We start from the raw sequence: 11,430 nt of genomic DNA, 5'->3' as shown, positions 1-11,430 counted from the left end.
TCTTCCACACCTCCAACTACCCCCACCCACACATCCCTACAACTCGGCTTCATCTTAACTGTCAACACCTCGCCAAAGCAGGAACCTCTATCTGTGGACTTTAATCTGGCCCTGCTCGCCAAACAGCCCGGGCTAGGACCAGAAGAACGATTAGTCTGTCACGTCAGCCCTCCAGTCCTGGAAACGAAAGAGGAGAGGAAATGAGGGAGGGAGATAGAGAGGGAGTTAGGAGATGAGGGAGGGAGCAAGGTCAGATAATGAATGTGTACAAGACCTAGTAAGAGAGAGAGGGAGGGACTGAAATATAGAGGGGAGGAGCGGGAGGGAGAAAGAGAGGGAGGGACTGAGATATATAGGGAGGGGGAGGGAGGGAGGGAGAAAGAGAGGGAGAGACTGAGATATAAAGGCCGGGACTGAGATATAGAGGGAGGGACTGAGATATAGAGGGAGGGACTGAGATATAGAGGGAGGGGGAGGGAGGGAGGGACTGAGATATAGAGGGAGAGGTAGGAAGGGAGGTAGGGACTGAGATATAGAGGGAGAGGGAGGAAGGGAGGGAGGGACTGAGATATAGAGGGAGAGGGAGGAAGGGAGGGAGGGACTGAGATATAGAGGGAGGGGGAGGAAGGGAGGGGGGGACTGAGATATAGAGGGAGAGGTAGGAGGGGAGGGAGGGACTGAGATATAGAGGGAGAGGGAGGAAGGGAGGGAAGGACTGAGATATAGAGGGAGAGGGAGGAAGGGAGGGAGGGAAGAGGTTGGAGATATAATGCAGACACCCAGATGACCAGACAAAATCAGAAACCAGAGATAAGGGAGTTGAACTTCCACCCGTCTGACAACGACGACTCAAGTTCAGCCGGGCAAACACACCTGGCAGACGCTATCGCATGCAGACACACACACACACACACAGACACACACACACACACAAACACACTCCCACACAGACACAGACACACACACAAACACACTCCCACACAGACACATGCATAACGGTCTATGGGTGGTGATGATATTCCAAGACAATGAGAGGTGTCATAGTTTGTATATTAACTGCAAGTGTGTGTGTGTGCGTGCGTGCGTTCGTGTGTATGTGTGTGCGTGTGTGTGCACGTTTGCATGTGTGAGTGTCATCCCAAACTAAATACCTTAGGTATTTAGGTAAACAACCAACAATTCCATAAATGTATGTAATACTTTTTATTTTTCATTTTTTCAAGACAAAATGGCTGAGTGTAGAGAATAACGCAGACAACCGTTGTTGAAAAAAAGAGTGGCATCTCCAAACGAACAAGAACTCAACAGAAGAGAGTAGAATTCCCAGAAACTGAGTGGTGTGGTCAATGACATTTGGTCATTAAAAATACATGTTAAAAACATCAGATATTCAACAAGAGAGAGAAAATGTATTGATTCCTGCTGTGTGTGACTCTGTTTTCAACAAAGCTGTGTATAGTCGTAATAAATAGGTAGGTCCACTGTCGGAGGCCAAGTTCAAGTTCAGTTCAGAGTAATCAGCGTTTAGAACAGACAGGGGAAAAAGTCTGGAAACCCTAAACGTACCAACGTAGCATTGTCATGTACACAAAACATGTAGCCTACTTTACATTACCAGCTCAAGCAGGCTTTTCTTTTCCCACCCCAATCATTCCTGTTTTCATTAGAAATGTTTTGCAAGTGAGATTAACCACTTTAAAAAACCCATGAAGCACCATGTACGGTTTAGCAATGAAAAATAGATTGAAAATAAAACGGCTAAATTGATTTCCAGATTGATGTCCTTATTTAATCAATTGACTGCATAATGACTGGAATAGTTCTTACTTCATTGATGTGACTGGAATGTGGTCAGGTGGTCGAGAGGAACGGACAGTAGAAAGTTACACTACCAAGAACCCAACAATAGCTTGTGTTACTGCATATAAAATGACAGGAGAGGAGAAAACAGTTAAAAAAAACGAAAATAAAAGATATATACAACCCCCTGTGTTACCATGTTGTGGCACATTCCGACGGGACTGCTTGAGAAAGCCATCACATGGCTCCTCTTATCCATAGAACGCCACAACGTTTCAATTTTCAAAAACATACTTCATTTTTGTTCAAGCGTACAAATTATTCACACTATAATAGTATTATCCTGCCAAATTAAGAAAATATATATGGTGGCAGCTGGTGGGCATTTTTTCATCAACTACTGAAAAGAGTACATTGGGACCTTTTAAAGAGAACAAGCGAACAGTTGAAAATGCAGGCTTCAACATAAATACTACAAGTGCCTACGCTAAGTGAACATTAATTTCAAATACCATTCTAAATACAGGAACAAGTAGACCGTAAATGTGTATTTTAGCATAGGAACATGAGTGTGCATTTCTCTCTATATATTCACATATAATCATAAAATCTCTCGCCGATGAAAATGTTGTTTAACCTGAAGACCTGTGTATATAGCAAAAAGGCAAAAAGATGAGAGTCCTGTTCATTTCGTATTCATAATATAGTGATACAATCTTGAGCATAACCATCAAGATTTAACGAGAAACCAAAAATATATCATCAAAACAAACTTAAATAAAGTCTCCCCTAAAGATATTGAAGTGTTACATTAAAAAACAGAGTTTATTTATTCATTTTTATAAAAATTTGTAGTAGGAAAAAAAATCTTGCGCTATTTGAGCAGCAAGGTTTCTTTCTTTCTTTCTGAAGCAGGAGGGAGTATGGCGGTTCCTGCATTGATACTGTATTACCCAGAGGCCCCAAAACCGCTAGGCCCCCTGGGAAACAAAATGGTTGGCGACGGTTTCTCGTTTCACTCTTATCTGCATGAAGCAATGACACCACATCAATCGGTCTGCATTAGAGCAAAGATTTCCCTTGAGTGTCCACCTGTAAACTGGGAAAATTGAACAGTGCACATATTTCATCCTGGGAAAAGTCCCAGTTCTTATTATTTTATACTCAACCGACTGTACCTCCGATTAGAGAGACAGATACAGGATCCAAGGCAGAGTGACAAGTGCTTTACCAACAACATTATGAAAGGGGGGTTGATGTCAGTCTGTAAAATCAAAACAACAACGGTGAGGTTTAACGTGTCAACTCAAAGAGCACAAACCGATGTGAAAGATGCAAATGATGTAAAAATCGAGCGGGGGATGTGTTTTACTGAATACACTTCTCAAAATTGTTCTTAAATGTAAAAAAATGAATTTCCAATATCAATTAGTTTAAGAGGCAACATTTCAGCTTTTAGGAAATCTGATATAACATGTGGAGAAAAAAAAAAACAGCTTATTAAAAAGCTTATAATGCATTTAGAAATGATGAATTGATCAAAATCTGGTCATCCTTGCCCCCAACCCCACCCCCTTTTGAAAATCAGCCTGACATGTCAGAACTAAGAAAAACAAGTCTTCAGGTGCCCAGCCACCACAGCAACACACTGTCATGGCCGACTCACCGAAGATCCCAGCAACAAGGACAACATAGTTTTGTGCTACTTACAAAAAACTGTAAAACCTTTCATTTCAAAACAAAACACTCTAACACATTAAGAGCTTAAGTTTACAGAATTATAACAACTCATTATTACATTTAGTACCCCTATGTAAGGTACCAAACAAACACAAATAAAACCCTTTATATAAACACCACATAATCCCCAAAATAGCATGTAGCTAGCATGCCAGTAAACAGAATGAGCATCTGAAGTATATTATACAATGAGTCAGGCAGATAATATAATTTACCAGAAATATATATTTTTTGTTTCAACTGGTTCCTTGTGTTTCGCTGGGTCACGGAGGACGATGTCATATTGTACAGGCGCTTGATGCAAGAACCTGTTTTTCCCCCGTTAAACACATGTCCGCTAGCTATCGTTTGTAGCTGAATCTCCGAGCTTATAGCAAAAAGGAGGATTAACTAATGCAGGTAAAATATTCCAAGGCACAATTCTTTTGCTTTTTCAAACGATAACTCTTCATTTCAAATTGACCACCACTATATCTTCTAAAATAAAATGTTATGTTGCTAAGTGGCTACCGTTTCCTAGGCAAACCCAATTGATATTTTTAACCCAGTAATGGACAGAAAATATTTTTAAAAGACCAGTCAAAATTTGACCCTGCTTTTTGTAGTTCAGGGTTAGACCATTCACACTGCCCACCATGTTTCCAACACCAAACTGTACAAGATATGTAAAACAGTACGTATATGCAGCATGGGGGTTTTCTCCTCTGATCTTTTTCTTTTTTTAAATCAAAAGTACCAACCAACAGCAACACAATTACAACCAACCAACCAATGAAGGACAATTTTCTCTAAGTAGCCAAAACACACTGAGCATGCCGTCCAGATACAAAAGTACAAAACATGTAAATTATTGCACAATAGAAAGGCTCAAAAGTTTTTGTGTCCGATGCAATAGTATTGCCCCAAATATGGATCAGCTTTTTCAAAGGTACGGGGTTTTTGACTGGTGTCTAACCCCTGTCAGTCTCCCCAGCTTTTGCCATGATTCAGCGAATCAGGGAGCCTCCCTGCCTCCCCTACTCAGTCTTAATTTCCAGGGTGGTTGGCATGGGTTGATCGCTGTGCCACTTCTTCATGTGTTTCTCTAGAGTGCTGTACACACTGAAAGGCATGTGGCAGATTTCACATTTATAAACGTCCTTGCCCATCTGGCCGTGGGTCTTCATGTGGCGAGTGAGCTTGCTGCTCTGGGCGCAGGCGTAGCTGCACAGGTCACACTTGTAGGGCCTCTCTCCCGTGTGGCTGCGCCGGTGCACTGTCAGGTTGCTGCAGTTCTTGAAGATCTTGCCGCAGTACTCGCATGTGTCGCTCCGCCGGCTGCCATCCTTGGAGCTGGGGCGCCCGCCACTCCCTGACAGGTGGGGGGTACTGGCCCCACTCCCCGTCCCGCTGTGGCCCGAGGCCCCGCAGCCGCCATCCAGCTCCTCGGGAGGCGTGGAGTAGCGCAGGCTGCCGTTCTCGGAGGAGTGCTCGGAGGATGTGGCGAAGGGCGATTGTCTGGTGGAGTACTCTCCAAAGTTGAGTAAGGGGTCCTTGAGTTGTCGGGAGGCGGCATAGCCGGCCAACCACTGGGAGTAGACGTTATCTGTGTTGGGGATGGTGGGCGTGGGAGGATCCAGTTCTTTCTCCACCTTGATACGTTTGGTCATGGTGCTGAGGGACCCGGGGCTCCCCATCAGGAGCTTCCTGGTCAGGCTCTCATTAGAGAGAGGACCCAGGCCATTGGCCGTTGGGGTGGTGCCACAGACCTCGTCTGCCCGGTCCGACTCCAGTGCCAAGTCCTCTTCACAGGCGTCCCGGGGAGTGCTCCGTCTGTGGGGATGGGAGTGGGGGTGGAGGGCCTGGCTGTTCTGGTGGTGCCGGGCCCCTTCCAACAGCAGGCTGAAATGATAATCATTCTTCTCACCTTCCTCAGTCTCCATCTCCTCCTCTGCCTCCTCTCCTTCTTCCTCCTCTTCCTCCTCTTCTTCCTCATCTCCCTCTTCGTCTTCATCTCCCTCCTCCTCCTCTTCTTCCTCTTCCTCCTCCTCACCATTCTCAAGCAGCCCGTTGTTCTCGCTCTTGAACTTGGCCACCACGGACTTGAGGGCGCTGGTAGCGCTGCCCACCAGGGCGCTGGTGCCTGGGTCGGGTGAGCTGGCGGTGGACAGGCCGTCATCCGACTTGGCGTTGAGGGAGTTCTTCTGAGAGTGTGTCTTCATGTGGCGCTTCAGCTTGCTGGCCTGGGTGCAGGCGTGGTTGCACAGGTGGCATTTGTAGGGCTTCTCTCCTGTGTGGCTGCGCCGGTGCACGATCAGGTTGCTCTGGAACTTGAAGGTCTTCCCGCAGAACTCGCACGACTTGGCCTTGAGCGGCGTGGTAGGCTGGGCCGGGTTGGGGGTGGAGCGGAAGCCGGACGAGGGCGACTGGGAGGTGGAGAGGGGAGGCGTGGCTGAGAAGGGGGGCTTAGAGCCCGGCTGGAAGGGCTGCAGCAGCCGTTGCATAGGGCTGGGGTTGTTGGGCGACAGGGGTGGGGAGGCCCCCGTGGGGTTACCCGCCAGCTCCCGCAGTCTCCTTGAGAAGTCCATGGCGGGCGGTGGGTCCAGGACCACTGAGTTGAGCCGCATCACCCTGTCGAAGGCGCTCGGGTGATGGGTGGCCAGCGCCAGGTTCTCCGGGCTCAGGTGGTGCCGTGGAGGCGGACTAAACAGAGGAGGCGTCCGGGGGTAGCGTCCCTCGTGGGGGACAGAGGCGGACCCTTCCCGGCCAGACCCGGACCCAGGCAATCTCAGCAGACTGAAGGGGCTCCCATCGGCCAGGTGGACACCGTGGAGGGGGGGCTGGGAGGTGCAGTCACCCCCCATCCCGGGCGGGGCGGCTACCCTGGGAGTGAGGGGGCTGCCTGGCTCGCTCTCCAGATAGATGTGGAAGCCGTGGGTGTTCTGGGCGTGCTGGAGCAGGAACCAGGCACTGCTGAACGGATGCTTGCAGGTCGTACACGTGTAACTACTGGGCTCATCCTTATCTGTGAATAGGAGAGAGAAAGAAGAAGGGTTACTTGACTGAAAGAGAATGAGGACCTCTAGGATTGCTAGACCGTGATACTTCATATTTCAGTTCGACAACAAAGAATAAATAAATCAGCTTCAGTTTTTACCAGCTTAATTAATACACTGAGATTTAAACATGCATTCAATTACACAGCCCATCTAAAACAACACCAGCAACGAGATCTCAATCAGTGTATACAATTTACACAGACAAGGAGGTAATTAGGAATATTTTAAACAATAATTGAATTTCAATGGCCCTTGCATGATGACCTGAGATTTGCCTGACAATGCGTTTGTAATCTCGTTAAATACACTCAACCATCCTCCATAGATGTGTTTAGAGAATTAGAGGGGCTAAAGTAGAACATGTATCTCATGCTGACACATTTACATTCGACATTTTAGTCATTTAGCAGATACTGCAAAGTCAGAGCTAGTAACGGGTGAAAAAAGTGAATAAAATACATATGATGTATTATAAAATATATTTTGATTTGTTTAACACTGTTCTTTGGTTACTACATGATTCCATATGTGTTATTTCATAGTTTGGATGTCTTCACTATTATTCTACAAATGTAGAAAATAGTACAAAATAAAGAAAAACCCTTGAATGAGTAGGTGTGTCCGAATGTTTGACTGGTACTGTAATATATATATTAGCACTGAATACAAAAAACAAGGTTGAGTGTTACATTTTTTTATCGTTTCTAAAAGAAAACACACAAAAAAAGGAGAGAGCCAGAGAATGATTTGAGGGTGGTGCTATGAAAATGCATTTCATGTATTATTATTCTATTTGGGATAGTTTCATGGTTTACAGCTTGATTTGAAATCCTCTCAGGTGAATAGAAAAGAAGAATAGAGAAAAGAGAAGTGAGATATGCAAAGCATATGCAAAGTAGCACATTCTCTACACCACTCTTCAAATGTGCCTCTACTCCTTCATCACTGGTTTCGTTTCTTCTCTCCTTTTGTATCTTATCCTTTTTTTTCTGTTTTGTTTGATCTGTCTGGCAGGCAGGCAGACACTTAACCAAAAACATGAATGTGCTGCCAGCTATATAGATTAGCCATTGCTAAGATGGCGGACGGGGCAGAAGCCCAGCCTTGCTGTACCCCACTGTGGCTGTCAAGGCTAGGGGTGAGGAGGACACTGTGCAGGCTGGGCTCCCGCTGCTAGAGCAGCCTGAAGGAGGAGAAGAAGAATGCGGTGAAAAACAGATACTCACGTGTCGGCCTCCCTGCCACCCTGGCCCTCTCATGACAATTCCACTTAAAGAGTCACTCTTTGATATGTACGGCCCTTGTCAATGATATAGCTATACCCATTGATCCATTCATCCCTCAGCTTTATAGCAAACTGAGTGGGGCTGCCGTTTTGTTGTTTTTCGAATCAGGGGGGGGACTTTAAAGGCCAGCAAGCAACAGGGAAATGTGCACCCAATCAAAGGCAGCTCCACAGAACCTTTTTTTTCCACTGAAAAGAGATCTGGGGGGCTGGCAAATTATGGATCATTACAATCTGCAAAAATTACAGTTAATTGCTGCCACCTGCAAGGGGCTCTGACCTCCTATGGATTTTTTCCGTCATAAAAAGGCAATTTGCCTTCGTTCTGCCTTTCCACATATACTCACATATAAAAATGCACTGCGTTTTTTTGGGGGTCATTATATTGGCTGAAGTAGTGACGGTACAGCAGCCTCTCCTTCACTGCAGCCGACGTGAGTAAAACATTTAAACGTGTTAACCCTCGCAGGGCTGCAGGCCCAGACGGCATCCCCAGCCGCGTCCCCAGAACATGCGCAGACCAGCTGGCTGGTGAGTTTACGGACATATTCAATCAATCCTTATCCCAGTCTGCTGTTCCCACATGCTTCAAGAGGGCCACCATTGTTCCTGTTCCCAAGAAAGCTAAGGTAACTGAGCTAAACGACTACCGCCCCGTAGCACTCACTTCCGTCATCATGAAGTGCTTTGAGAGACTAGTCAAGGACCATATCACCCCTCCCCTACCTGGCACCCTAGATCCACTCCAATTTGCTTACGGCCCCAATGGGTCCACAGACGACGCAATCGCAACCACACTGCCCTAACCCATCTGGACAAGAGGAATACCTATGTGAGAATGCTGGTCATCGACTACAACTCAGCATTTAACACCATAGTACCCTCCAAACTCGTCATCAAGCTCGAAACCCTGGGTCTCGACCCCGCCCTGTGCAACTGGGTCCTGGACTTCCTGACGGGCCGCCCCCCAGGTGGTGAGGATAGGTTAAAACATCTCCACCCCGCTGATCCTCAACACTGGGACCCCACAAGGGTGCGTTCTGAGCCCTCTCCTGTACTCCCTGTTCACCCACGACTGCGTGGCCATGCATGCCTCCAACACAATCATCAAGTTTGCAGACGACACTACGGTGGTAGGCTTGATTACCAACAACGACGAGACAGCCTACAGGGAGGAGGTGAGGGCCCTTGGAGTGTGGTGTCAGGAAAATAACCTCACACTCAACGTCAACAAAACAAAGGAGATGATCGTGGACTTCAGGAAACAACAGAGGGATCAGCCCCCTATCCACATCGACGGACAGTGGAGAGGGTGGAAAGTATGAAGTTCCTCGGAGTACACATCACGGACAAACTGAAATGCTCCACCCACACAGACAGTGTGGTGAATAAGGGGCAGCAGCGCCTCTTCAACCTCAGTACGCTGAAGAAATCCGGCTTGTCACCAAAAGCACTCACATACTTTTCCAGATGCACAATCGAGAGCATCCTGTCGGGCTGTATCACCGCCTGGTATGGCAACTGCTCCGTCCACAACCGTAAGGCTCTCCAGAGGGTAGTGAGGTCTGCAAAACGCATCATCGGGGGCAAACTACCTGCCCTCCAGGACACCTACACGACCCGATGTCACAGGAAGGCCATAAAGATCATCAAGGACAACAACCACCCGAGCCACTGCCTGTTCACCCCGCTATCATCCAGAAGGCGAGGTCAGTACAGGTGCATCAAAGCAGGGAAAGAGAGACTGAAAAACAGCTTCTATCTCAACGCCATCAGACTGTTAAACAGCCATCACTAACATTGAGTGGCTGCTGCCAACATACTGACTCAACTCCAGCCACTTTAATAATGGAAAGATTGATGTAAAAAATGTATCACTAGCCACTTTAAACAATGCCACTTAATATATGTTTACATACCCTACATTACTCATCTCATATGTATACTGTACTCGATACCATCTACTACATCTTGCCTATAATGTTCTGTACCGTCACTCATTCATATATCTTTATGTACATATTCTTTATCCCTTTACACTTGTGTGTATAAGGTAGTTGTTGTGACATTTTTGGGTTAGATTACTTGTTGGTTATTACTGCATTGTCGGAACTAGAAGCACAAGCATTTCGCTACACTCGCATTAACATCTGCTAACCATGTGTATGTGACGAATAACATTGGATTTGATTTGATTACATCTTATGTATTTCCAACATGTTTTTTTTTACTGAATGAAACCAAAGACCCACACTACTCTTAAAGCGTTCATTCTACGGTGATCTGCAACCCTGACAACACGTGCCACCCTACAGTCTCCCTATGTGGGGAAACTGATGTTGTTGAAAAGGACGAGGCAGGAGGAGAACGGCTCACGTGGGGTATACACCTTCTCTTCCTCTGAGGCCTACACCTGTCTATCTGTCGGTGGAGGATCGAGGCTCACGCGTGGGGTATACACCTTCTCTTCCTCTGAGGCCTACACCTGTCTATCTGTCGGAGGAGGATCGAGGCACACGCGTGGGGTAGCGCGGCGTGAAGGTGCCAGGCGTGAAGGTGCCATTCGTAATGGCTGCCTGAGACGACAGTCGTGAAGGACAGCGGAGCGCCACAACACGGCCGGCCCCTAAATCATTTGCCTATACATCAAAAACACCCATCTCTCGCTGTGCAATCATCTGGTCCAGATGACGTTTGAAACCTCCCTGCTCACGAGACGACAACACAGAACAGTGTGGATAATTGATGCCCTCGTCATATTGATTGGCACCGAGCCGGACCAATGTGACATACCCATTCCCACCCGCCTGTCCGGCAGACACAAAACAACAAAAATAAGATATCTAAATTGGCCTTGACTAGACTATGGGTGCTTCTCAAAAGTCACTCTATTCCCTATATAGTATTGACCAGGGCCCATAGGGGGCCATTTTGCACGCAGCCTATCCCTCTCTAATGATCCCGGCTCAAAGGGAAGGACAGCGTGTGAGGAAGCAGAGAAACACGTCCTGACAGGGCATTTGATGGCCTTGAAGATTATGAAAAGGGAAGGAATATGTGAGCTTGGGGGAATTATCTTCTGAAATCGTCTCCAATGGAAAGAAAAAGAAGAGAACCCTTTCAGCGAGCCGTCTCTGGATTCTAGAAGCTCTAAAGCTAAAACTAAGTCGAGGTCCCTTTGAAATAGGACCAGGAGAGGAGAGACTGGGCTGAAACCAAGGCTGGGGAGAAGGATTACGGAGATAGGGGGGAGGGGAGAGAGAGAGAGAGAGACTGGGCTGAAACCAAGGCTGGGGAGAAGGATTACGGAGATAGGGGGGAGAGAGAGAGAGACTGGGCTGAAACCAAGGCTGGGGAGAAGGATTACGGAGATAGGGGGGAGGAGAGGAGAGGAGAGACTGGGCTGAAACCAAGGCTGGGGAGAAGGATTACGGAGATAGGGGGGAGGGGAGGAGAGAGAGAGAGACTGGGCTGAAACCAAGGCTGGGGAGAAGGATTACAGAGATAGGGGGGAGGCGAGGAGAGAGAGAGAGAGACTGGGCTGAAACCAAGGCTGGGGAGAAGGAT

General features: G+C 47.1%; 1 protein-coding gene across 1 annotated transcript in view; it reads right to left on the bottom strand.

The window, feature by feature from the left end:
• Positions 1–3,673: 3,673 nt before the first annotated feature.
• The window catches only part of LOC139369584 (B-cell lymphoma/leukemia 11A-like), a 61,895-nt gene continuing 54,138 nt past the window's right edge, over positions 3,674–11,430 (bottom strand). Inside the window, exon 3 of the mRNA XM_071108834.1 lies at positions 3,674–6,544. Coding sequence (XP_070964935.1) covers positions 4,557–6,544 — 1,988 coding nt within the window. The 3' untranslated portion in view covers positions 3,674–4,556. The remainder of the gene's footprint in view (positions 6,545–11,430) is intronic.

Source organism: Oncorhynchus clarkii, chromosome 17 (genome assembly GCF_045791955.1).
Source record: "Oncorhynchus clarkii lewisi isolate Uvic-CL-2024 chromosome 17, UVic_Ocla_1.0, whole genome shotgun sequence".
Taxonomy (NCBI): domain Eukaryota; kingdom Metazoa; phylum Chordata; class Actinopteri; order Salmoniformes; family Salmonidae; genus Oncorhynchus; species Oncorhynchus clarkii.
The sequence above is the reverse complement of the archived record's forward strand: the minus strand, read 5'-3'. Positions and strand labels throughout refer to the sequence as shown.